Source organism: Coregonus clupeaformis, chromosome 24, assembly GCF_020615455.1.
Source record: "Coregonus clupeaformis isolate EN_2021a chromosome 24, ASM2061545v1, whole genome shotgun sequence".
Taxonomy (NCBI): Eukaryota; Metazoa; Chordata; class Actinopteri; order Salmoniformes; family Salmonidae; genus Coregonus; species Coregonus clupeaformis.
This window is the reverse complement of record NC_059215.1, coordinates 11,189,541-11,217,398: the sequence shown is the minus strand read 5'-3', so window position 1 is coordinate 11,217,398 and position 27,858 is coordinate 11,189,541. Positions and strand designations below refer to the sequence as shown.

The 27,858-nt window shown below is 41.4% G+C and overlaps 1 protein-coding gene across 2 annotated transcripts; it reads right to left on the bottom strand.

The window, feature by feature from the left end:
* Positions 1-27,858, bottom strand: LOC121538047 (solute carrier family 13 member 3). 2 transcript variants are annotated; one of them, XM_041845788.2, is made up of 17 exons: positions 27,762-27,858; positions 27,412-27,542; positions 26,695-26,902; positions 26,288-26,451; positions 25,242-25,293; positions 9,206-9,471; positions 7,544-7,707; positions 6,273-6,333; positions 5,967-6,146; positions 4,665-4,790; positions 4,378-4,470; positions 4,005-4,109; positions 3,773-3,870; positions 2,431-2,543; positions 2,068-2,229; positions 1,396-1,533; positions 1-1,289 (listed from the first exon to the last, which is right to left on the bottom strand). In XM_041845788.2, exons 6-17 carry the CDS (start codon positions 9,439-9,441, stop codon positions 1,101-1,103), a joined length of 1,665 nt encoding a protein of 554 aa, XP_041701722.1. In that variant the 5' UTR covers positions 9,442-9,471; positions 25,242-25,293; positions 26,288-26,451; positions 26,695-26,902; positions 27,412-27,542; positions 27,762-27,858; the 3' UTR covers positions 1-1,100. The 2 variants fall into 2 exon arrangements, with proteins under 2 accessions (XP_041701722.1, XP_041701721.1); XM_041845787.2 differs by lacking the exons at positions 25,242-25,293; positions 26,288-26,451; positions 26,695-26,902; positions 27,412-27,542; positions 27,762-27,858 and adding an exon at positions 10,123-12,336.

The window sequence follows — 27,858 nt, the reverse complement described above, 5'->3', positions numbered from 1 at the left end:
TCATTTGCCGTTCTGTTTTATTTGGTAACAAGATAAGTATTAAGAAAATAACAAATCTACAAAATTTGCATCAATAAAGCTAAATGTATTACACTAAATACAAACTATGGTAGAAAATACTTATTTCGATTTCCACACCACATTTCTAATGATTATTTCAAATAAAATAAGATCAGAAAATCATGATTTCTGGTTTTAAAAGACATGAGAAAAATTAGAAATGACCTTCTGTGTGTCAATTACAAACATATGTTAAAACATGTGCAGCCAGTGACCCCATGGGCTAGGTAAGTATATTTTATGAATAACTCACAAACTCCTGTTGTGCATCAAGACAGTCACAGCTTATACAACTAAAGATCAATGGAGGATTGAGTTAAAGTGTCATTTACCAGTAGGTGGAGGACTTGGAGGATGAGTGTTCATTTTCTTGCTAACACACTAATCAATAAGGATTACCACCACAAACACTATCCAGGGAATGTTACAGTGAGGTACAGTATGAGACACACACAGTGAACAGTGCATAGTGGCACAATGACCAGCAGAGGTCACTAAGATGCAAGCATCGCGACAGATGAGACAGACATCACCGGTGTCTGGACAAAAACTATGTCCGACATGACTTGTTGTATAACTGTGGAAGAGAATGAAACAACAGACAGACCAACACTGTCTATTCTGTCGCCCCCCTGCCCTGCCCAAACAAATGAACTTCCAATGGAAACATGGCATGGAACCTAAAACAAATCAAAGCAAAACACTGGACACATCTGGGGAGAGCAGGTGTTCCTGACAAACAAGAAAATTAGCTGATAGAACTTGGTATAATCTACATGACAGAGTAAGTAGAGCACAATGAGAGCCTGAACAAAATATAAACAGTTTAAAAAAAATCTAAACTCATATACAGTAGACCGATCGAAAAGTACAATACCTTAGCAACATGGTATAGCCATCACACCATAGGCTAAATTACTTAAAGTAACAGCTAATTCTCCCCAAGTCTATAGTTATTGACTTTTGTACATATTCAGAAATTATGATCTCGTATTTACTGTATAATACAGTGTAATAATTGTACCGGATAAGCTTCAGCTCTATGGTAAACTAGTAAGGTTAAAAGGTGAGTCGGAGGGGAACTGTATATCTGTGACAGTACTGGACATGTTGCTTGGATGAGCCCAGTCTGGATAAGTCTCCAAACTGAACATGGCACGACCCCAAGTGTTCATGGCCAGAGAAACCGATAAAATGCCCAAAATGTTCATCACAAAGCCTGTTTTCACCTGTAAATAGAGAAACCAAACAGATGTATCTGCTAGAATACAGTACATGTAATTTTAAGGACAGTCTGATATATGGTCATACAGTATGTCGGCGTAAGGATCTTACCATGTCCTTCACCAAAAGATGGCCAGATGCAAAGGCAATGGAGTTGGGAGGGGTGGAGACTGGCAACATGAAGGCAAATGAACATCCTGTTGTCGCAGGTATCATAAAGTAAAGAGGGTTCACCTTGATAAACATAGCCTGTAGAGAGGAGACAAACACATTTGTTGCTATTCTTTTGACAAAATTGTGTTCATGCAAACTAATAATAAGTGGCAATGATATTCCAAATTGTTAGTAGTAATGTATTTGGCTTAGGAATTTCACTGAAGATAAGTAAGTATGGCGCACTTGTCATGGTGATACTGGATGATACTGGGTGGGTGATACTATTGCTTATATTGAATGATTCTGCAGGACATTGTCACACCCAGCCAAAGACACCTGGTTACTGATAACTGTAGTTAATGTCCAACAGACATACAAATAGACCCAACAGCCATGGTGCTACACTGACGGATCTGTTAACCCCATGGCAAACACTAAAAAGGTAAATTGCAGTGGGAGATTAGAGTAGAGAGCACCTATTTCCCCATTTTCCATATGAATTAGTAATCCAATGTAGTTCAAGGCTTTATGGTAGATAACAAGGGATATTCAAATACTACACACAAAATACATGTCTTGCTGAACTAAACGTTGAATGTTGTGGTCATGTCATAGATGACATCTCACCAGTTCAGCGATGACGGGCAGGAATATGATAATGGTGGCGGTGTTGCTGGCAAACTCTGTGAAACAGGCCAGGAAAGCTGTGATGAACATGACGGCCACAGCAGGGGGGACCTGGGCAATAGGCTGGAGGTAGGCTCCTATCCACGCCGCCAGTCCTGACTCCTATATTATACAACAGGGACAGAGCGTCAACAGACAGCCCCTGTCTCAGTAGTAGCAGAAATAGGTCAAAAAGTATTTAAATCACCACACAACAGATATAAATGTGAGTTAAAGGGATTTCATGTCTATGTGCATCATTAAACATCAACAGGTTTTAACCATAGGGCATAATGATTCTATATGTAAATGCTATGGTTTTACCTCACATCCCTTGGCCATGGCAAAGCCTCCACCCAGCAACAGAATGATATTCCATGGGACACATTCCTGTGCTTTCTTCCATGATAGGAGAGGAACATATGGAGTATTTGATGCTGTGGAAAACATGACAGGGTGTACAATTAACCTCTGCCCACCAGCCGAATCCAGGTCAACCACTGAAATATCAGAATATCTAACCTGCAAGGGGCTTTGAAAAGGGGTAATAAAGAAAAGGCTGAAGGTAGGGGTTAAGGGTCAAAATATGCCCATGGCTGGGGTTTTGTTTTTCTCTCGGGTACCGCTGTGCCAGAAATGTTTAATGTGCCAATAAGTTCAATGTTTTGTGTGGCGACACATTTTTGAGAGATTAATAATAATCACACAAACAGAGGGGTTACAGTCTTACTTACCTCACAGCAGAATGCTGCTCAGACTCATTAATCTACGTCATTAACATTCCTCAGGTGATTTACAGTACCTTAAAACAGAGCCAATACAAGTTCTGCACTTCAGAAATTGACTAATGAAAGAATTCTAAAAACTATTCTGCTTTAATAGTCGTCAATGATACAGATGTCGGATCTTAATTTGAGCCAGTTTGCTACAGCAGGAGAATAATCCTGCAGCAACTGGAAATGTGAGTTATTATGTGGATTATAATTAATTGTCATTTTTTGTAGAGGTTGATACATTTTTCGTTAGGGCAAATCAAGTCTGAAATGTTAAAGAAGGAATTACAAACGTTAAAAGCCTTTTTAAACCTTGAATACACTACAAGTTAGCATTTCCTGATATGCCCGAAAATTCCTGCAACAACAGCATGATCAAATTAGGATACTGCATCTGTACTGTAATTTATTTCTGGTGAGGCATGATGTAAGGGATAATCAGCAAGGGGCTATGCGTTCTATGGAAAATAATGAGGACAATAATGAACGACGTAGGTGTGTTCCACAAAGCGCTAGCAATTTGACTTTTGCTTTCAAAAGCATCTCAAACATAGAACATGTAAGAATGAACTATAGCCATTGAATTCTACAGTGCAAATATACTGTGCGTTATAGGGAAATAATGCACGCTCTAGAATGCCCTTCAAGCCAATCAGAAACAAGTATTCAACAATGCCATGGTATAATGAATAATAATTTGAGTTTAAAACCATTGATCTACAGTATATGTATACAGCTGCTTCACTCCATCTAATATTTTGATTTGAAAACATCTGATGTGTCCTCTATATCAGTACAGAAAGGCGGTATGACTTGAGGCAGTGGTATTTTACATCTACATAATCCGAAAACCTATTTCTTATTATTTGGGGCATGTCCTTTCCAGTACTGACCTCTAGAATCAAACCACCAGCTAAGAGAGGGCTTCTGGGAAGGGAAGAAAAATAGGATTGACACAATGATCACTCCTGTGGTCGCATCTGACACATACCTACAGTAGGAAGAGGATCAGAGAAGAAGAAGTCATGATGCAGCTGGTTTCCTCATGCCTCCAGTGAATTAAACAAACATTTCCTAGGTAACGGGCAGTGGATTGTTAGCTTTTAGTAAGCTTATCTCACTTACCCTTTGTTGAAAAATGTGGACCATCCAGTTACAAATTTGGGATCTCTTGTGAACAGGAGAACGGCAAACAAAATGAAAAAGAATGCGATGGCTCCTTCTGCAAAACTAAAATGGAAGATGGAAATTGTTGTCATTGAGAAATTCTACATTACTACTGACACATAGTACAGAGGGTCTAGAACAGGGGTCATCCTTAGTCCTGGAGGGCTGTAACAGGATTTTGTTCCATCCAACTGATTAAAATAAACAATCTAAAGCATGCGAACAATGTGGCCCTCCTGAACCAGAATTGGCCAACCCTGGTATAGGGTATGATTTAAGATTAGAGCATGTTGCCTGTGATTTAGTCTAGAGATATGCTAGAGTCCCTTACTTTATGGGGCCTAGTTTTCTGTAGTCTTCATCAATAACAGCCTCTGCTTTTTTCTCTGCTTGTGCTCTTTCGTCCTGTTTCTTCACACACAACCTGAACACAACAAATAGTATTAAAATAGTGTGAAAGTATCTGACAGGTAGGAGAATGTATTACTTCATATTATTTTTTAAAGTGTACAGGCAAAAATCCTAGAACTCTAGCACAGACTGCCTATGTGATCATCTATGGTCACGTTTTTATATTACACACTTATGAGGTACTTAGATTTGATTTGACCACCATACCGTGTATTCAAGCCCCCGTAGAGGAAAGAAATCCACAGCCATGCCAAGATGAGGAAGAACACCATGAGAGGAAAGGCAAATGCAAACCAAGAGCCAAAATTTATCAAGTCGCACTCTGGGAAGTAACTAGAACACAAAGAAGCAACTGTCAAAAATGGTACAGCAAACATGAAAAAATTAATATTTTATGGTCTAAAATGTAACATGTTCTTCAAACACAGCTATTTGCCAGTTAAAGCCTAACTCAGGTTGTCAGGTTGGTGTCATATGCCTTTAAAGGTCCTCAATATCAAATCATTTCTGGGTAACAATTAAGTACCTTACTGTAATTTGTTTTTCATTTGTTGGTCTGAGTGGGGAGGGGAAAACTGAAAACTAGCTGTTATTGGCAGAGAGGTTTAGAACTCTCTTTCTTATTGGTCTATTGACTAATTTGTCACCAGGCAGGCCAAAACTCCATCACACCAAAACCGGCTGAAATTTCAGGCGGTCTTTTCAAACAGCTCTTACAGTAAAAGGGCATTATCATCATTTTCACAAGTTCACAGTATTATTCCAACCTCATAGTGTGGAAATACATTGAGTATACAAAACATTAAGAACATCTGCTCTTTCCATGACATAGACTGACCAGTGAATCCAGGTGAAAGCTATGATCCCTTATTGATGTCACTTCAATCAGTGTAGATGAATGGGAGGACAGGTTAAAGAAGGATTTTTAAGCCTTAAGACAATTGAGACATTGATTGTGTATGTGTGCCGTTCACAGGGTGAATGGGCAAGACAAAAAATCTAAGTGCCTTTGAATGGGGTATGGTAGTAGGTGCCAGGCGCACAAGTTTGTGTCAAGAACTAAAAAGCTGCTGGGTATTTCACGCTCAACAGTTTCCCATGTGTAGCAAGAATGGTCCACCATCCAAAGGACATCCAGCCAACTTGACACAACTGTGGGAAGCATTGGAGTCAATAAGGTCCAGCCTCCCTGTGGAACGCTTTCGACACCTTGTAGAGACCATGCCCGACAAATTGAAGCTGTTCTGAGGGCAAAAGGGGGAGGGGGGGGGGGGTGCAACTCAATATTAGGAAGGTGTTCCTAATGTTTGGTATACTCAATGTATATATAAAACACAGGAAAATCACGTTTTTGACTGCACTGGGCCTTTAAGAGAAACTTCTGAATTCTGAAACATAACAGACTTTATTGCTTTATTGCTCTATCTGATGGACCTGTGAGGTCTATGAGAGGGTATGTACAGATGCAGTAGGAGAAAGTGAGATCAGTCAAGTCTTCAACTTGGGTACCTCTTAAGTTGTCCAATGAGGATGAGGTTTGGTGCAGTGCCTGTCAGGGTGGCAGTCCCACCGATACTGGCAGCATACGGGATACAGATCAGGAAGCCTTTCCACACCTTCATCTGGTACTCTGACTCTGTCCTGATCTCCTGTGCAGTCCTCCCATCTGACCGCGCCATCCCATCAGATCTTCAGATATAATATAGGGAAATGTAACCAAACAGATTATAACAATGCTAGTAAATAGCTACATGATAACCATGAATCCAACATGAGAGCTTAAATTGTTCAGTTTGTTTATGCTTGCTTTCTTACCCGTCTATAGACAAGATCTGTTTTTCAGAGGGCAGTGAATGCAGCTTTACTTGTGATTGACCTGATGGATGTTGAAGTAAACAGGTTGTGTTAGAGTTATTCTCTCCATTGTTTGTTTACTCTGTGGTGACAAATGACAAAATGTTTTTAAGGACAGGCTTAGACATAATAATCTCATATTGAAGACCAATTTGAAGGAGATTTAGGGGGTTATCTAAGTGTAACTGCCTCTATGGAGAATCAATGTGTTTCCCATAAACCAACTACTGTGATGCTACAGTATCCATAGCTATAGTATGAATGAGACAAGCTATAATCTCCCGAGTGGCGCAGTGGTCTAAGGCACTGCATCGCAGTGCTAGCTGTGCCACTAGAGATCCTGGTTCGAATCCAGGCTCTGTCGTAGACGGCCGCGACCGGGAGACCCATGGGGCGGCGCACAATTGGCTCAGCGTCGTCCAGGGTAGGGGAGGGAATGACCGGCAGGGATGTAGCTCAATTGGTTTGCAACGCCAGGGTTGTGGGTTCGATTCCCATGGGGGGCCAGTATAAAAAAAAAAGGATGTATGTACTCACTAACTGTAAGTTGCTCTGGATAAGAGCGTCTGCTAAATGACTTAAATGTATAACAGAGATATTTAACAATTTATATGTAATCAAAGCCTGTGAGTTCCAGTTTTCTAAGTAGGTTGTCTGTAGACCTTTGTCATATTTAAAAAATGACTTGAAAGGCGGATACCATAATCAATCAATTACCATTTGAATATTGAATAACTTGACATACCTCTGCTCTGAAGGCAATATGATGGAAGAAGTACAGTAGTTGTACAAAGTTCACACCCCGAGTTACATATTACAGTTTTAATGTGGAAACATCACTCTTAGCTATAGAAAATGGAAGTATAGTCTGTTTGTCTGTGTAAGCCTCGTGTCAAACTCATTCCACGGAGGCCCGAGTGTCTGTGGGTTTTCACTCCTCCCTCCTACTTGATTGATGAATTAAGGTCACTGATCAGTTAGGAACTTCTCTCACCTGGTTGTATAGGTCTTAACTGGACACAAATTGAAAGGAAAAAACAAAAATCAGCAGACACATGGCCCTCCATGGAATGAGTTTGACACCCCTGGGTAAGCACTACAAACAATTAGCATTAATTATCCCCCTTCAGTGTCGATAGAGCAAATTTGTCCTGGTTTAGCTACTATATGGGTCTTAATCTTTTCACTAGATGTGTGTGGGACAGTTGGAGAAACCTTACACAGCAACTCACCCTCTGTCTCCTCTTTCACCTTGCAGTTCTCTTTCAGAGTGGCCAGGTCCCCAAAGAGGCTCTCCAGGATGGCGTTAGCAATGGGAAGCATCATGGCCGTTGTTGCTGTGTTGCTGAGCCACATGGACAGGAAGGCAGAGGTGATCATCATTCCCAAAATCAACCTGTATGGGGAGAGAGATGGGCACATGGACCAGCTGTAAGTGGAGTGGCAAAATAATACAATGATTATCAATAACATTTCTGATAACAAGATTATGTATATTTTGCCATATGCAGTGGATTCATATTAGATAATGGAAACTAATTGCAAAATATCAATGATTATAAATGTATTACTGTTGTATATAGAAAGCAAGGAATTGCTAAAGCTAACTCTCTCTCCTCTGCTCTTGTCCTTCTAGACCTGTCTGCTGCCTTTGATACTGTGAACCATCAGATCCTCCTCTCCACCCTCTCCGAGCTGGGCATCTCCGGCGCGGCTCACTCTTGGATTGCGTCCTACCTGACCGGTCGCTCCTACCAAGTGGCGTGGCGGAAGCTGTCTCCGCACCACGTGCACTCACCACTGGTGTCCCCCCAGGGCTCAGTTCTGGCCCTCTCCTATTCTCGCTATACACCAAGTCACTTGGCTCTGTCATATCCTCACATGGCCTCTCCTATCATTGCTACGCAGACGACACACAACTAATCTTCTCCTTTCCCCCTTCTGATAACCAGGTGGCGAATCGCATCTCTGCATGTCTGGCAGACATATCAGTATGGATGACGGATCACCACCTCAAGCTGAACCTTGGCAAGACAGAGCTGCTCTTCCTCCCGGGGAAGGACTGCCCGTTCCATGATCTCGCCATCACGGTTGACAACTCCGTTGTGTCCTCCTCCCAGAGTGCGAAGAGCCTTGGCGTGACCCTGGACAACACCCTGTCGTTCTCCGCTAATATCAAGGCGGTGACCCGATCCTGTAGGTTCATACTCTACAACATTCGGAGAGTACGACCCTGCCTTACACAGGAAGCGGCACAGGTCCTAATCCAGGCACTTGTCATCTCCCGTCTGGATTACTGCAACTCGCTGTTGGCTGGGCTCCCTGCCTGTGCCATTAAACCCCTACAACTCATCCAGAATGCTGCAGCCCGTCTGGTGTTCAACCTTCCCAAGTTCTCTCACGTCACCCCCCTCCTCCGCACACTACACTGGCTTCCAGTTGAAGCTCGCATCTGCTACAAGACCATGGTGCTTGCCTACGGAGCTGTGAGGGGAACGGCACCTCCGTACCTTCAGGCTCTGATCAGTCCCTACACCCAAACGAGGGCATTGCGTTCATCCACCTCTGGCCTGCTGGCTCCCCTACCTCTGCTGAAGCACAGTTCCCGCTCAGCCCAGTCAAAACTGTTTGCTGCTCTGGCACCACAATGGTGGAACAAGCTCCCTCACGACGCCAGGACAGCGGAGTCACTCACCACCTTCCGGAGACATTTGAAACCCCACCTCTTTAAGGAACACCTGGGATAGGATAAAGTAATCATTCTAACCCCCCCCCTTACCCCACCCCACCACCCCAAAAAAAAAAAAAAAAAAAAAAAAATAATACGGATAAGAGTGTCTGCTAAATGACGTAAATGTAAAATGTAAATGTATATGGCGATATAGACTTCTCACCAGGCTGGTTTGACTCCAACAATCTTAAGAACTTTCAGAGCTATTCTGCGATGCAGACCCCATTCCTCGATAGCTGATGCCATCACAAGACCACTGAGAAAGAGAAAATTGGTATCGAGGAAGTACTGAGGGCAGACTTTTTTAGATGGAAGAATTCCCATTGTTGGAAAGAGGCAAACAGGTAGCATGGCAGTGACAGCTAAGGGAAGAGCCTCTGTGCACCAGAACACAGCCATTAGCAGCACCACGTACAGACATTTCCCCTCCTGCAAAATATAACAGAAACATGTTGGTGAACATTCAGAGTAAAAGCCAAAGGTGATCTATTTCATTAATGTTTGTATCACGCTGTGGAAAGACAAATATACAAGGAATTTACTTTTTTTCTGTGGCTGGAATTGCAAAATTAGGGGGGAATTGTAAATAAATAAGCCTCTGAAGTGATTAATAATTGGGTTAGGGCTCAGATTGGGCTATGGTTATGATTAAGATGGAGGAATGGAGTTAGGGTTCAGTTATTGATGTAAGGATTGCTGTTTTAGTTTTAACTTTATCAACCTAGACCAGATGAAAATGATAGAATAATGCTAGTTGACCAATTTTAGGTTTTAAATCTAATGGGACAAGTCTTATGATCCTGATTCTAATTTCAGTGAAGTCTTATTCCAACAGATGTTGGTTTAAAGGGTGTTCAGATTTAAAGGCAGGTGTGGATATTATTAATCATATCCGTTTTAGGCTATGTGGCAATACTGTATTTAACCAGTGCCTGACTTTCAGTAGTAGGTCATGGCAATTTGATATGGTTCAGCAATTTGGCTTAGTTAAATACAGTTACAAAAACTAATTTTTCTTCTGAGTTAGAGAAATAAATGGTTAGAGTAACAAGATTTGTGTTTCTTCCAATAACCACTTACCTTTTCCGGTAGACCAAAAATTAACGGCAGAAGAATAAGCGGAGTGAGGGAAATAATAAGTTGTTTCTTGATGCACCAAAGCTTCTTAGCGAATATTGTTATTGTTTCCATTTCCATGCCGAATATTCCTTTATCGAAGAGCGCCAAAGCTTGTTATGTGACGCTTGAGTGCAGAACTTTGAAGCCTCAGTTTTATCACTTTGACTCCGTTGTTTTTGCACTCTTGGATAAGATTAACTATTGGTTTACAGGTTAACTCATAACGCATTGTTCAAGTTATTAGGGATGCGCGCGCAAGTTGAGCTTGCTCTGTGGTTGCACCATTGGTAGGTGATTTATTTTATTTTACTGATAATAACCAAAATGTTAAGAATTCCAGTAGTCTTGTCTTTCTGGTTCCTCCCTGCAAAACAGATGCCCGCCATGTCAACAGTCATCAAAAACTGCTTCCATCATCATGGGATCTTATAGCCAACAACCCATCCATGGTTGATCACAAAAGGGATGGGGCCAAATAGGTAAACCATGTAAACTTGAACCAAATAGGTAAACCATGTAAACTTGAACCAGCGATCTTGAAATTATAGGACAAGCTTACCACGGACATGTGCCATAAAGGTCCGAATTGAGCAGAAATCATATGTTTGGAAACAAATGGAGACCAAATACATGGAGATTACAATGGTAATCTGTAACACTTGGCTATACACAGTTTAAATAGGATGCATTTACACCGGCAGGCCAATTCTGATATTTTTCCCACTAATTGGTCTTTTGACCAATCACATCAGATCTTTTCACATCAGATCTTTTTCAGAGCTAAGAATTGGGCTGCCTTTAATTGTTTTAGGTATTTAATTGATAGATAGATTATATTGCCTTTATTGGCTGGTTTAATAAAGAGGTGACTTCAGTTCATTGGTGATTTCATTGGTGGCTCCCACCATTGCGCGCGCAACAACGCAATGTCTACAAATGTTGCTATAAGCGATTGGCCTAACCGTAAATTCTCCATCTACCAAGTGACAAATGTGAAGTGAGGACATTGGCTACTTTAAAAGACATTGTTGTTAAAAGCAGGAGAAAAACTTGGTAGCCAACTGCCTGATTTGGCAATGCTCAATAGAAGTCAATGGCAGGCTCGTTTCTCTCCCACAGGAGTAGCTCCCTCTCTATTCAACTTTCTAAAGCCATTTATAACTACCCTGGCCAGAAACGGTCTCTTCAGTGCTGGCACGACTGACGGCCTCTTAGAGGTCAGAGCCAACCCTCTATTGCTCTTGGTCACAGGAATAAGCAGTGCTTTCCACAGTTGAACTATTCTCTGTGATGCAGAGGTGCCCTCTAGTGTCATAACATGTGTCACACATAACCACTGGTTTGTGGTGAATATGTGTGGAAAATACAGTAAGTGTGGAAACCTATTAGTATTAAAGTTTCTTAAAGGAAGAAAGGTTCCTCAGCAAAGGTAATAAAGAGTTTGTGATCTGCACAAGCAAAGTTTTACTCATATAAATATATTACTAGGTATTCTTCCTGCTATATAACATAATCAGAATAACAGGGTGCATGCAGATTAGTTGAGGAGAAGGTTAGAGACAGACAGTCAGCCATAGCTACAGGCAATGGACTAACCATAACTGTTGTGTATTGGGTTTTTGCCGCAGAGCTTCATAGGAGTTGTGTATGTTGAGATGCCAATAGTTTAACGGATTGCCGTCTCCCATGTCATCATTATTGAATTGTTATAAAGACGTGGTTATGAAAGCCATGAGACATAACAATAACCCTCATCCCCAGGCTAATTGTGATTATACCATGACATTGTGGTTTACGCTTAGCAGACAGTGCAACTAAGCAACTGTGCTCTTAGATGCTAAAAAAAGGGACAGTGTCAACATTTTCCATTCAGTTAATCCAAATAAAATAGCAAGTGCGCTTCAAAGACACATTACAAACCTGGCTAGACTTCGGCCATTCCCAAAGGACAGGTTTCCCCTGTGGGTTTCCCCCTGCACCCTATTTGCTTTTTACCTGCTATGACCCTGAATATTGGCATCTCCAGCTTGGCTGCACATCAACTGTCTTCCCACCTCATTTTTAAAGATCACAACAACAACAAAAATACTTAATCCATGCCAGTTGTTTAATGCTATCTTGGATGAAATGCAAACAGTTCCTGAAGTAAGAAAAGGTTAGGCCCGTACTTATGCCTATACAGTGGGGGGGGGAAAAGTATTTAGTCAGCCACCAATTGTGCAAGTTCTCCCACTTAAAAAGATGAGAGAGGCCTGTAATTTTCATCATAGGTACACGTCAACTATGACAGACAAATCGAGAAATTTTTTTCCAGAAAATCACATTGTAGGATTTTTTATGAATTTATTTGCAAATTATGGTGGAAAATAAGTATTTGGTCACCTACAAACAAGCAAGATTTCTGGCTCTCACAGACCTGTAACTTCTTCTTTAAGAGGCTCCTCTGTCCTCCACTCGTTATCTGTATTAATGGCACCTGTTTGAACTTGTTATCAGTATAAAAGACACCTGTCCACAACTTCAAACAGTCACACTCCAAACTCCACTATGGCCAAGACCAAAGAGCTGTCAAAGGACACCAGAAACAAAATTGTAGACCTGCACCAGGCTGGGAAGACTGAATCTGCAATAGGTAAGCAGCTTGGTTTGAAGAAATCAACTGTGGGAGCAATTATTAGGAAATGGAAGACATACAAGACCACTGATAATCTCCCTCGATCTGGGGCTCCACGCAAGATCTCACCCCGTGGGGTCAAAATGATCACAAGAACGGTGAGCAAAAATCCCAGAACCACACGGGGGGACCTAATGAATGACCTGCAGAGAGCTGGGACCAAAGTAACAAAGTCTACCATCAGTAACACACTACGCCGCCAGGGACTCAAATCCTGCAGTGCCAGACGTGTCCCCCTGCTTAAGCCAGTACATGTCCAGGCCCGTCTGAAGTTTGCTAGATTGCATTTAGATGATCCAGAAGAGGATTGGGAGAATGTCATATGGTCAGATGATATATGGTCAAAATATAACTTTTTGGTAAAAACTCAACTCGTCGTGTTTGGAGGACAAAGAATGCTGAGTTGCATCCAAAGAACACCATACCTACTGTGAAGCATGGGGGTGGAAACATCATGCTTTGGGGTTGTTTTTCTGCAAAGGGACCAGGACGACTGATCCGTGTAAAGGAAAGAATGAATGGGGCCATGTATCGTGAGATTTTGAGTGAAAACCTCCTTCCATCAGCAAGGGCATTGAAGATGAAACGTGGCTGGGTCTTTCAGCATGACAATGATCCCAAACACACCGCCCGGGCAACGAAGGAGTGGCTTCGTAAGAAGCATTTCAAGGTCCTGGAGTGGCCTAGCCAGTCTCCAGATCTCAACCCCATAGAACATCTTTGGAGGGAGTTGAAAGTCTGTGTTGCCCAGCGACAGCCCCAAAACATCACTGCTCTAGAGGAGATCTGCATGGAGGAATGGGCCAAAATACCAGCAACAGTGTGTGAAAACCTTGTGAAGACTTACAGAAAACGTTTGACCTGTGTCATTGCCAACAAAGGGTATATAACAAAGTATTGAGAAACTTTTGTTATTGACCAAATACTTATTTTCCACCATAATTTGCAAATAAATTAAATAAAAATCCTACAATGTGATTTTCTGGATTTTTTTTCTCATTTTGTCTGTCATAGTTGACGTGTACCTATGATGAAAATTACAGGCCTCTCTCATCTTTTTAAGTGGGAGAACTTGCACAATTGGTGGCTGACTAAATACTTTTTTTCCCCACTGTATGTAGTGTTTGTGAAAATGGAGGAGGAAACAGTAAAAAGTGAAGGATTAAACTCCATGTGTGACTTATTTTATGAATTAGAAATATTCATCTTCTCACTTTGACTGCAAGTAAGACACATTAGCAGAATGTGAATATAAATAGATTAAGAAAAAACAAGAAAGAAAAACAATAGGGTGACTTACAGTGCTAAATTAATTCTCCTTGGATTTCTTCACAATTTATTGTATTTCAAGTGGGATTAAAATTGATTTAATTGTTTAAAAAAAATAAATATATATATATATATATATATATATATATATATATATATACAATCTACACAAAATACTCTGTAATGTCAAAGTGGAATAATTTTTTAAAACATTTTTTAAAGATCAATAGAAATTAAATAACTAAAATGGTGTCCTTGCATAAGTATTCAGCTCCCTGAGTCAATCAATACATGTTAGAAACACCTTTGGCACCGATTACAGCTGTGAGTCTTTCTGGGTAAGTCTCTAAGAGCTTTGCACACCTGGATTGTGCAATATTTGCCCATTATTCTTTAAAACATTCTTCAAGCGCTGTCAAGATGTTGGGGATCATGGCTAGACAACAATTTTCAAGTTTTGCTATAGATTTTCAAGCAGATTTAAGTCAAAACTGTAACTTGCCCACTCAGGAACATTCACTGTCTTCTTTGTAAGCAACTCCAGTGTAGATTTGGCCTTGTGTTGGTGTAAAGCAACTGGTTTTCCTCTAGGATTTTGCCTGTGCTTAGCTCCATCCCGTTTCTTTTTATCGTGAAAAACGGCCCAGTATTTGCCTATGTCAAGCATACCCATACAATGATGCAGCCACCACCTTGCTTGAAAATAAGGAGGCAGTTATTCAGTGATGTGTTGTGTTGGATTTTCCCCAAACATAAGGCTTTGCATTTAGGCCAAAAAGTGTATTCCTTTGCTGTGTTTTTTTGCAGTATTACTTCAGTGCCTTGTTGCATACAAGATGCAAGTATTCTGTATATTTGTATTCTTCTTTTCACTCTGTCATTTAGGTCATTATTGTGGAGTCACTACAGTGTTGTTGAGCCATCCTCAGTTTTCTGCCATCACAGACATTGAACTCTGTAGCTGTTTTAAAATCACCAATGGCCTCATGGTTACACCCCTGAGCTGTTCTGCAGCTCAGTTCAGAAGGATGAATGTATCTTTGATGTGTCTGGGTGGTTTAATATGTAATCCACAGCATAAATATTAACTTGACCATACGTAAAGAGATATTCAATATCTGATTTGTTATTGTTACCCATTTACCAATCACTGCCCTTCTTGATGAGGCTTTCAAAAAGCTCCCTGGTCTTTGTGGTTGATTCTGTGCTTGAAATTCAGTACCTGACTAAGGGGCCTTACAGATGTTGTATGTATGGGGGACAGAGGAAGGGTTAGTCATTCAAAAATCATGTCAACCCCTATTATTTCACACAGAGTGAGTCCATGTAACTTATTATGTGATTTGTTAAGCCACATTTTACTCCTGAACTAATTTAGACTTGCCTAAACACTTATGCAACGACAATATGTTAGTTAGGATTTTGAAAAAAATCATTTATTTATCTCCACTTTGACATTACAGAGTATTTTGTGTAGATTGTTGACAGAAAATTACAATTAAATCCATTTTAATCCCACTTTGTAACACAATAAAATGTGAAGAAATCCAAGGGGTCCGAATACTTTTGCACGGCACTGTATATAATCTGGTCTGCTGTAGCCTGTCTGTATCAAATCAGGGATAATGAATCTCATTGCATGTATTTAAAGAAAAACGGAATGCATAAAAGCTCAACATGTGTGTGCACTGCACGATTTGCCATCTACCTAGGAATAGCAATATGAACCTATATGATTTTTCACATGATAAACTGCAGGACATGTCAAATATATATATATATTTTGACTGTATTTCTATTTAAGAAAAATGACTTTTACATAACAATTTGTTATTTATATATTATATTATATATATATTATATAAATGTGATATCCAAATTGTTGCAGCACAGTTCTGGTTGTAAAAATAAAAAATCACCAACAGGTGGAGTTCTGTACAAATTTTTTCACAAAGTCTATTTGTGTAGTCTATGTGCCTAGTCTATTCCAATTGACCCTCAATGAGAAGACACACCTCTGTAAATTTCAAATTGATGCATTTGTGATCCATAGAATATGTTCCGTTAATCTGATGCTACCAGACAGTGTAATCTCCTTAAGTCAAGTCAGGGTTAGCCTCTGTGTGCTCAATAGATGCTGTCAAGCCAATGCACCAGGCAGGACAGCATCCCAACCAGCTGGATTCCTTCACACCCCCCACAGGGTAAGGCCAATACAGGCTGGAGAACAATGAGGGAAGAGTGACTTATAGCTCTTTCATTTGAACTTTAGGTAGGAAAGCAGAAACAGGAACTGAAACAGCAACAGCCTGTTATGGGCAGGAGGAGGATGAAACAAATAATACTTTTCTTAGTTGTTGATTATTCATACATGCCTGATGTTTTTTTTAAATATGGAAACATAGCACAGACAGACAGACAGTTACGACAGAGGTTTAAACGCAAGCTGTACATACTGTATGTAGGATATTAACTGAACACTCTGTTATTGCTAAGAATTTTCCTCCATTGCAGGAATTACATAAATTCACTGAAAACCCGCACTAACATAGGTTATATTAACAGTACTACACTTCTGATGGAGTCTAATTTTGGCCAGCTAATATCCTAACCACCGATTAAGCAACACAACATCGGCGGAAAAGTAGACTAAACGTTCAAATCCTGTTGCTGCAAGATTATTTTGTTGCAACAATAGTGGTCAAATTAAGATCTCACACCTGTGAGTGTGTTATGACATAGTGCCCTCCTACAAGCAGAGGATGTGAGAGACTCTTATGGAGAAATTTAACTTTTCTGAGTCATCTCACTCACTGGGTGTGAACACCTCCCTCTGCAACTGAATCCTGGACTTCCCGACAGGGTAGGCTACAACAACTCCGCCACGCTGACTCTCAACACGGGGCTCCCCCAGGGGTGTGTGCTCAGCCCCCTCCTGTATTTTCTGTTCACCCACGACTGCGTGCTCACGCACGACTCCAACACCATAATTAAGTTTGCTAACGACACAACAGTTGTAGGCCTGATCTTCGACAGCGACGAGACAGCCTTCAGGGAGGAGGTTGGAGCCCTGGCAGAGTGGGGAACCAGCATAACAACCTCTGTCTCAACGTCAGCAAAACCAAGGAGCTGATCATGGACTACATGAAACAGCAGGGGGAGCACGCCCCCATCCACATCGACGGGGCTGCAGTGGAGAGAGTCAAAAGCTTCAAGTTCCTAGGAGTGCACATCACCAAGGACCTGACATGGTGTCACGCTCTGGCTCCGGGACTGTGTATTTTGAGCCAGGGTGTGTTCATTTGGTTGTGTTTGGTATTGGTTGTGTTGTATTTGGTTGTGTTTCCTTGTTTGGTCGTGTGACTCCCAATCAGTGGTAACGAGTGTCAGCTGTCGGCTCGTTATCTCTGATTGGGAGCCATATTTAAACTGTCAGTGTTCACCTTAGTGTTGTGGGTTTTTGTTCCTTGTCAGTCATTGTAACTGAGGACTTCACGATTTGTCATTGTTTGTTGTTTTTTTGTAGTGAGTACTTTAATTTAATAAAGTCATGTTCGCTCAACGCGCTGCGCTTTGGTCTCCCTCATTAGACGATCGTGACAGAAAAACCCACCTTAACCAGATCAAGCAGCATGAAGAAGAGAGAGGATGGACTTGGGAGCAGTTGAGTAGGAGTCTCGACTGGGCCAAGCCAAGAGAAGAGGAGAGAGGTTGGACTTTGGAGCAGTGGGGTGATAGTCTGGCGAGAACGATGGAGGCCTGGTCCACGAAGAGGAGAGAACCCCAGAAAATTTTTAGGGGGGCTCACGACGTCGGACCAGCAGGAGGCCGCGATAGAGCGGTCCAGTGGGTTGCCGGAGGAGGCCGTCGGGTTACGGGGGCCACTGGTCGAAGAGGGGATGGAGGAAGTAGAGGCACGAGCGAGAGGTACTGGCGTGTGTTGCCAGTCCGGTCCGGCCCGTTCCAGATCCCGGTGTAGGGCCAGTGGTGTGTGTCCCCAGTACAGTCCGGCCCATCCAAGCTCCCCGCACCAAGCCAGTGGTGTGCGTCGTCAGCCCTGTCCGGCCCGTTCCTGCTCTCCGCACCAGGTCTGTGGTGCGCGTCGCCAGCCCAGTCCGGCCCATCCAAGCTCCCCGCACCAGGTCAGTGGTGCGCGTCGCCAGCCCTGTCCGGCCCGTGCCTGCTCTCCGCACCAAGTCTATGGTGCGTTTCGTCAGCCCTGTCCGGCCTGTTCCTGCCACTCGCACCAAACCAGGGGTGCGAGTCGCCAGCCTGGTCCAGCCCGTTCCTGCTACTCGCACCAAGCCAAGGGGTGCGAGTCGTCAGCCGGATTCTGCCTGTTCCTGCCACTCGCACCAAGTCAAGGGTGCGAGTCGTCAGCCGGATTCAGCCCATTCCTGCTACTCGCACCAAGCCAAGGGTGCGAGTCGTCAGCCGGATTCAGCCCATTCCTGCTACTCGCGCCAAGCCAAGGGTGCAGTCGTCAGCCGGATTCAGCCCATTCCTGCTACTCGCACCAAGCCAGGGATGCGAGTCTTCAGCCTGGTGAGGCCTGTTCCGGCTCCACGCACCATGCAAAGGGTGCGTATCGTCTGCCAGGTCCGGTCCATTCCTGCCTCACGCGCCAAGCCAGGGGGTGCGCGTCGGCAGTCCTGATCCAGCTAACTGGGTCAGATCGGACTGGGGGCACTACGGGGGATTGTAGTAGGGTGGTGGTCAAGCCCGAAGCCGGAGCCGCCTCCGAGGAGCAATACCCACCCAGCCCTTCCCTACTTGGGGTGTAGGCGCGGTCGGAGTCCGCGCCTTTAAGGGGGGGTACTGTCACGCTCTGGCTCCGGGACTGTGTATTTTGAGCCAGGGTGTGTTCATTTGGTTGTGTTTGGTATTGGTTGTGTTGTATTTGGTTGTGTTTCCTTGTTTGGTCGTGTGACTCCCAATCCCATCTGGTTTGCCTCTATATGCCATATTTTTCTAACTGTGCTCTTTCACAAAAGCTCTCAACCTATAACCTATATACTTATTATGGACACAGTATGCTTTACATTAGTTATCTTGTTGTTATTAGTTGTTGTTATTAGTCCCATCCTTCAGCTCCATTCAACACCTCCCATCTATCTCTTAACACCATCCATATTGGATTTCTATTTGCCATATATTTTTTCAAATGTACTGTGATGTTTTACAAAAGTTCTGAACCTTTCTATTCTCATTGTTTCTACAGTTCGTAAATTGAACATAAACATTTTTGCTAAAAGTATTATTATATTATTGATCGATTGACTATGACTTTTCAGATCACCCAGTAGTGCTATCTGCAGGGTTAGCTCCAGGTAAATATTGCAATCCTTTAGCCATTCCTGGACCTGTGTCCAAAAACAAGCTACAAATGGACAGTACCAAAACAAATTATCTAATGATTCTGTCTCTTCGCAGCAAAATCTTTAGAGCTGGGAAGATTGTATCCCCCATATAAATAACAATCTATTGGTAGCAAGAATTTTATATAATAATTTAAATTGAAAAATTCTAAGTTTTGAATCCGGCGTTGTTTTGCGTATCAATTCATAAACACTATGCCATGGAATCGGTACGTCAAAAATCTCTTCCCAACTATTTTGCAATCTACAGTGGGGAAAAATAGTATTTGTCAGCCACCAATTGTGCAAGTTCTCCCACTTAAAAAGTGCCATTAATACAGGTAACAATTGGAGGACAGAGGAGCCTCTTAAAGAAGAAGTTACAGGTCTGTGAGAGCCAGAAATCTTGCTTGTTTGTAGGTGACCAAATACTTATTTTCCACCATAATTTGCAAATAAATTCATAAAAAATCCTACAATGTGATTTTCTGGAAAAAATATGCTCAATTTGTCTGTCATAGTTGACGTGTACCTATGATGAAAATTACAGGCCTCTCTCATCTTTTTAAGTGGGAGAACTTGCACAATTGGTGGCTGACTAAATACGTTTTTTCCCCACTGTATATGGGACGACTGTCAACCCTTTGGTCCTGAAATGAAACAGGTATACTTTTTTATTTATCACAATTTTCTTTAACCAATTATATTCTTTAATGCAAGGCCGACAGACAAGTTCCTTACTTTTTGCCCCTTCCACTTTCCTTTTCCATTTTTGCGGTAATGCTGCAATTATTTGGTTGTAATTTTGGGTTGAGCAGACATTTCCATATGTTTTTGTTAGCTGCATGTGCGACATAACTCCACCAGTCCTACCGATAATATCATTTACGAAGATAATACCTTTTTTTTTAATTTTGTAAAAAAAAAAGTTTTTTATCAATTAGTATATTTGAGTTTAACCACAATATTTGTTGCATTATTTGTTCTGTCGTTTCTGGAGGATTCAATTGAAATTGAAACCAACTTTCTATGGCTTGTTTTAGAAATAGTGATATTTGGGAGATTATTTCCTTTTCAAATAACTTAAAGTGAGAGGTTGTAATCTGAATAAAGGGAAAAAGGCCATTCTTGAACATTGGGTGAGACAATCTTACTAATTTGCTAGAGAACCAGTTCGGATTTAAGTATAACTTTTGTATGACTGAAGCTTTTAGTGATAGGTCTAATGCGTTAATATTTAATAATTTCTGTCCTCCGAATTCATATTCATTATATAAATAGGCCCGTTTAATTTTGTCTGGCTTGCTGTTCCAAATAAAATGGAATATTTTTTTCTCATATAATTTTAAGAACTGTTCGCTAGGCGTAGGCAAGACCATAAGCAAATAGGTAAACTGGGATATTACTAAAGAGTTAATCAGGGTGATTTTTCCACAAATTGACAGGTATTTACCTTTCCATGGTAGCAAGATCTTATCTATTTTTGCTAACTTTCTATTAAAATTTATTGGAGTGAGATCATTTATTTCATTTGGGATATGTATTCCGAGTATATCCACATCACCATCAGACCATTTTATTGGTAAACTACATGGTAATGTAACATTTTGATTTTTAGTGATCCAATACGTATAGTACATTTATCATAATTTGGTTGTAATCCAGAAAGGTTAGAAAATGTATCTAGATCCTCTACGAGGCTGTGGAGGGATTCAAGTTGTGGATTTAAAAGAAAACATGAATCATCAGCGTACAATGACACCTTTGTTTTTAAGCCCTGGTTTTCTAATCCCTTTTGTAGGTGTTTCTTGTGCGAACAAAAGTGCTGCAAACTGGTAAAACCCCTCCACTTCCTGCATAAGCCTAGATACTAAAATGAGACTTAGAACAAAAAAACCACAGACCCAGTTGTTGGGAGGTAGTCATTTCTGTGAGATACATAAGGGGCAATACAATTGAATACAGAAAAAAATCACACCTGAGCCTTATAACATTTTAGTATTCTGGCCTACATAGTTAATAACAATACAGTACCATAACAATATAAATCCCCACAGCCTGACCCTAAGTCAGTGGTTCTCAAACTAGTGGGGTCGCCTGATATAAAAATGGGGTCGCAGGAGAATTTCCAAAACCCAAATAAATACAAAATATACCCCCCAAAAAATTATATATGCGCTACATGACCAAATGTATGTGGACACCTGCTCGTCAAACATCTAATTCCAAAATCATGGGCATTAATATTGAGTTGGTCCCCCTTTGCTACTATAAAAGCCTCCACTCTTCTGGGAAGGCTTTCCTCTAGATGTTGGAACATTGCTGCGGGGACTTGCTTCCATTCAGCCACAAGAGCATTAGTGAGGTCGGGCACTGATGTTGGGCGGTTAGGCCTGCCAAGCAGGCGGCGTTCCAATTCATCCCAAAGGTGTTCAATGGAGTTGAGGTCAGGGCTTTGTGCTTTCCACACCGATCTCGACAAACCATTTCTGTATGGACCTCCCTTTGTGCACGGGGGCATTGTCATGCTGAAACAGGAACGGGCCTTCCCCAAACTGTTGCCAAAAAGTTGGAAGCACAGAATCGTCTAGAATGTCATTGTATGCTGTAGCGTTAAGATTTCCCTTCACTGGAACTAAGGGGCCTAGCCTAAACCATGAAAAACAGCCCCAGACTACTATATCTCCTCCACCAAACTTTACAGTTGGCACAATGCATTCGGGCAGGTAGCGTTCTCCTGGCAACCGCCAAACCCAGATTTGTCCGTCGGACTGGCAGATGGTGAAGCGTGATTCATAACTCCAGAGAATGTGTTTCCACTGCTCTAGAGTCCAATGGTGGCAAGCTTTACACCACTCCAGCTGACGCTTAGCATTGCGCATGGTGATCTTAGGCTTGTGTGCGGCTTCTCGGCCATGGAAACCCATTTCATGAAGCTCCCGACGAACAGTTATTGTGCTGAAATTGCTTCCAGAGGCAGTTTGTAACTTAGTGTTGCAACAGAGGACAGGCGATTTTTACGCACTACGTGCTTCAGCACTCGGTGGTCTCGTTCTGTGAGCTTGTGTGGCCTACCACTTCGCGGGTGAGCCGTTGTAGCTCCTAGACGTTTCCACTTCACAATAACAGCACTTACAGTTGACCGGGGCAGCTCTAGCAGGGCAGAAATATGATGAAATGACTTGTTGGAAAGGTGGCATCCCATGACGGTGCCACGTTGAAAGTCACAGAGCTCTTCAGTAAGGCCATTCTACTGCCAGTGTTTGTCTATGGAGATTGCATGGCTGTGTGCTCGATTTTATACACCTTTCAGCAACGGGTGTGGCTGAAATAACCGAATCCCCTAATTTGAAGGGGTGTCCACATACTTTTGTATATATAGTGTATATTATAATATCTTCTTTGTATCTCAAAATCATTGTAATGTGGTTAACCTTAAAAATCTAAATGAAAATTATTCAAATCTAAAAGATACAATTCTGCCAGAGAGTGCCTTTAGATCATGGGAAAAGGCCGCACTTGAATCATTCCCACGGTGAATGGCTAGGCCCACTACGCTATGAAACCACACACTGTTGCAGAGACTTTGATATTACCGGCTGCAATTGATATGGTGAAAACAATGTGTGGAGAGGCAAAGGCACAGAAACTCACATCAATACCTTTGTCAGATAACACTGTTAAACAAATAATTTATACTATTGCTAGCAATCAAGAGGAAACTCTGACTGAACGATTTAAAATCTCCCCAGCTTATGCTCTCCAAATGGACGTTAGCTGTGAGGGCCGAGTTGCCCATGCATTGACTTTTGTTCGCCATACATGTCGGGGGATGCTATTCACGAGGACATATTGTTCTGTCTCACGATTCCCAAGCATTAAACGGCATAGAGGATGTTCAGTGTGCTGCATGGCTATACTGATGAAAAACAGATTCCATATGGGATCGAATGGTGGACTTTTGCACAGATGGGTCTCCATCTATGGTGGGACGGCGTGCAAGCCTCTGCACTCTAGTTATGAATGTGCGTCCTTCTGCCATATGGACGCATTGTATGATACACCGAGAGCAACTGGCGGCAAAAGAGCTGAGCACAGAATTTGAAGATATACTGCAGCAGGTAACTTCGATTGTAAACTACATCAAACCACATCCACTTGTGCGCACGCCTGTTGGCAAAATTATGTGGAGATATGGGATCAGAGCATGACAATGTTCTATTTCACACCGAGGCTTGGTGTCTATCGAGGGGGAGTGTTGGAAAGATTTTCCACATAAAGAGAGGAACTGTCATTCACAATGGATGTAAAGAAAACAGACTTGGTTGACTTTCTGTGTAATGAAAATAAAATAACAGAAAACAGCATCAGTAAGTGCTTCGAAGAGCACCTTGGGACCTACTGTACTTCCCAATCAGTTTGACTGTGATCCTGGCTCAGTTGACATGCTGGTAAGTGAAATCGAACAGTTGATCGAGCTGTCATGTGACCGAATGCTGTAGACAATGCATTCAAGTTCACTACGGAGGAGTTTTGGTTCCTGACTCAAAGGGAATACCCTGCCTTCTCCCTCTGAGCATTAATGGTCGTGTTCAAAACAACTGGGAACTCGGAAATCTCTGACTTCTGACTTCAGTGCATTGAAGACAACTGGGAACTTGGAAAGGAAAGTGCTTCAACTGGGTATTTCAACTTTCCGACCTAAAGATCACTGACATCATGATTTGACCTCGTATTTCTCTAAGTTCCCAGTTGTCTTGAAAGCACCATAAAACTCATGGTAGGCTGCTCTTCGCCACCTCATGTGTGTGAAGCTGGTTTCAGTGCTCTCGTCTGCATTAAAACCAAATATCGATCCAGCAGAGATGAGTTGCGCACGTCCCCTGACTTTGAGAAGCTCTGACGCGACATGCATCAAGCCACACCCATCTCATTAATGATGGTAAGATAAGAGACATTATGTCTGACTAATTTGCAATTGACTGTCATAGCCCAAAATTAAAAGTATGTGACGCGAGTTGAGAAGAAAATCAGAAACACTGTTAGAATGTTTTCCAATTGACTGCCATATCCCCAAGTAAAAAAGGTAAACATTGGCTGTTAATTACATCATTTTCTTCACATGGTTGGGGTCGCGAGAATTTTCAGATATCAAAATTAGGTTGTGGGCCAAAAAAGTTTAAGAACCCCTGCCCTAAGTCTTCATCACATCATCCCATTGTTTGAACAGCGTTGAGTTTACTCAATAAGGGCACAATTAGCAGGGGCTACTGGCAATTCTGGACATGATTCATACTTCATCAGCATCAACGTTTTCACAAAGTGGTTGGAAGGAAAATGAAAACAATGCATCTTCTCCCATCACCTCCAGTATTGGCAGAATAAACTTGATACAGTAGTCTGCGATAAGTAGGGTCAACAATAAGTATAGAGAACTGCATTTGGTGGATAACTGCTCAGAGTATTATTGCAAGATTGTGTCTGTCACAAATGTTAACTTTTATCCACGTGACCTAGCGAACTCTCTAGGGCTGCATTTCCACAGGTAGCCCAATTCTGATATTTTTGACCAATCCAATCAGCACTGAAAAATATCTGATGTGAAAATATATATTAAAAGATCTGATGTGATTGGTCAAGAGACCAATTACTGGAAAAAATATCAGAATTGAGCTGCCTGTGTTAACGCACCTTAACAAATGTTTTCATAGACCTAACATCCAGCGGTTCTTGAAACCACTGTGCTCAGAACGTGTGTTTTTGACCAAGATTTGATTTACCACTGCTGTTGATTTTTCATCTGCTATGTCTCCTCTTGATGTTTCGAACAACCTGTTGAGAAAAATAATACATGAATATAATGTCAGCACTTTGGAGAAAAAAATAAGAGGATGTGGTGGCAGCTGCTGAGTGAGAGGTCCCGCTTTCAGAGTAAATGTCACCTCACAGAGTCGATCTACTGTCTATTGAGTCATTACATTTACATTTTAGTAATTTAGCAGACGCTCTTATCCAGAGCGACTTACAGTTAGTGAGTGCATACATTTTCATACTGGCCCCCCATGGGAAACAAACTCACAACCCTGGCGTTGCAAGCGCCATGCTCTACCAACTGAGCTACAGTCATCTCACCTACAATATTAAAGACCTAATACAGAAGTTTTTATATCAATATCAAATTATTTCTGGGTATCAATTAAGTACCTTACTTTCCATTAAAATAGGCAGAAATTTTGTTTTAGCAAAAAATGATTTCTCAAGTAACAATTTTGCTAAGGCTGTCTGGAAGTGGTCTGAGTGGGGAGGGGAACATTTAAAACTAGCTGTTATTGGCAGAGAGGTTTGGAACTCTCTTTGTTATTGGTCTATTAACCAATTTACCGAATGGTGATATCACCATGGAAAGCCAAAACTCCCGCCCATGCAAACCTGCTGATTAGAAGGTCCTGTGTAGATCGTATTTTAAACTAGCAACTATCAGGAAATAATGTTTCCACACTTTTACAGTGTTAGTTTCATCAGCTGTTGTACAATATGATACAAAACACAGAAACAATTAGAATTTTGACTGCACTGGGCCATTAAAATCCCTGCCTTTATGGAGTTTTGATAGTTATCTGTCATGACAACCACTCACATTATTAAAGTAAGAAGCCTCCACACTCACTAGTTTGTGTCATTGTACCTATGGTACATTTGAGGAGGTAATATTTGAGAATATCCAGTAATGTAGCCTAACAGCTACATATTCTACTACCATGACACCAAATAGGGCTAATAAAGGCTATACAGAAAATATATTTGGATGTGAAGAATATTGATTTACCCCCATAGAGATGAGACACAGAGCGATTTTGACAAGGCCCAGTATCAAAAATCCACATGAAGTCCATATGACAGAGACCTCCACCAATTGTATGGGACATAGTGGGGTAGTGTGAGTCACGTTCTGCATAGCTGTCACTGCCACTGTAGTATGGATCACACAATCTGTGGATATATGATGAGTTAATAAGACCAGGAAAGATACAGTATGCTCACTTTCATGAGTTATTCTCTGGCCTGTACTGTACTATGCAACCTGGATTTTTGCCTGGCCCAGTGGCTTGTATGGTGATTAAAGCAATGTATCCAAACAATCAATCAATCAACCCTCATTGTAACCTAGGTTATAGTACTATCAATTTCCATAGCCTACTCTAAGTCAAACCAGAATAGCGAGTAAAGGTTTACCTGTAGATACATTGAGGGTGACCTTTGAATCTCTGATGGTCTGTCCTATGTTGGCCCCTAGGAGACACTGGTAAGTCCCTGCATCCTCAGGCCTGACACTGGGAAGAACTAGACTGTCCATTGGTCCAAACCTAGCAGGTCGGGGAAAGCTAAAGGGATATGGCTTCTCACCGTCACTTCTTCTGATAATACCAGTCTTGTTGTTCAGCTAAACATAGAGAAAAGAAGAATGTATTTATATTGATCCATTCTGTTATTTTATCAGAGGAAGGGATCCAAACTACCCACTGGGCAAAAACTGGTTCTATCAACGTTGTTTCCACGTCATTTCAACAATTTCTTATTTAATTCACGTTAGTTGACAACTCAACCAAATGTAAATCAAAACTAAACGTTGAATTGTCGTCTGTGCCCAGTGGGTAGATTTAATTTCTCATACAGGAGGGAATTATTTAAGCCTTCTCTCAGTGAAAAAAAAAATGCTCTAACTTAATAACAATACCTTATGTAATATGTAATATGTGGCACTAGTTAAAACGAATAAAAAATATATATTTGTCATTACAGTACACAATTATATACATGTTTTTATTTAAAATATTAACCACTAACCTACTCACATCATCAACGAATACCCAAATGAATGTATTTGAAATAAAGATATTCACTGATGATAAGCTAATAATACAGTACCTATCATGGCGTACTGTAGCCTACCTTATACCATGTAACGGATCGATAGCTCTTATCCTGGATAGCTTCACACTTCATAGAGACATCTTCATTGCAGTCCGCTTGGATTATTAGTAGACTATTGGATAGGGCTAAACTGGCCATCACATACAGTGCTGTAACAAACAAATAAAAAATAAACACATAAAAGACAACTTTTAAATCCTAGTGTGAAGCAACTGTAACATTTTTATTTCACAATTGTCCCACTTGTGAAAATTCAATTTAATAGGTACATTCTGACGCAATTAACCTTCCAACCTTCTAGGCCTGTGTTTAATGAGGGAGTTGTGAAAACCATCTATATGATAATAATGTAACAAATTCACACTTACCCCAACCCAAATCAACATAGTGACATCTCTTACGCATCTTCAGTGGAAGTTATGACTTGAAGACCTGCTCTACAGTAGCAGGTAATCATACAGTTAT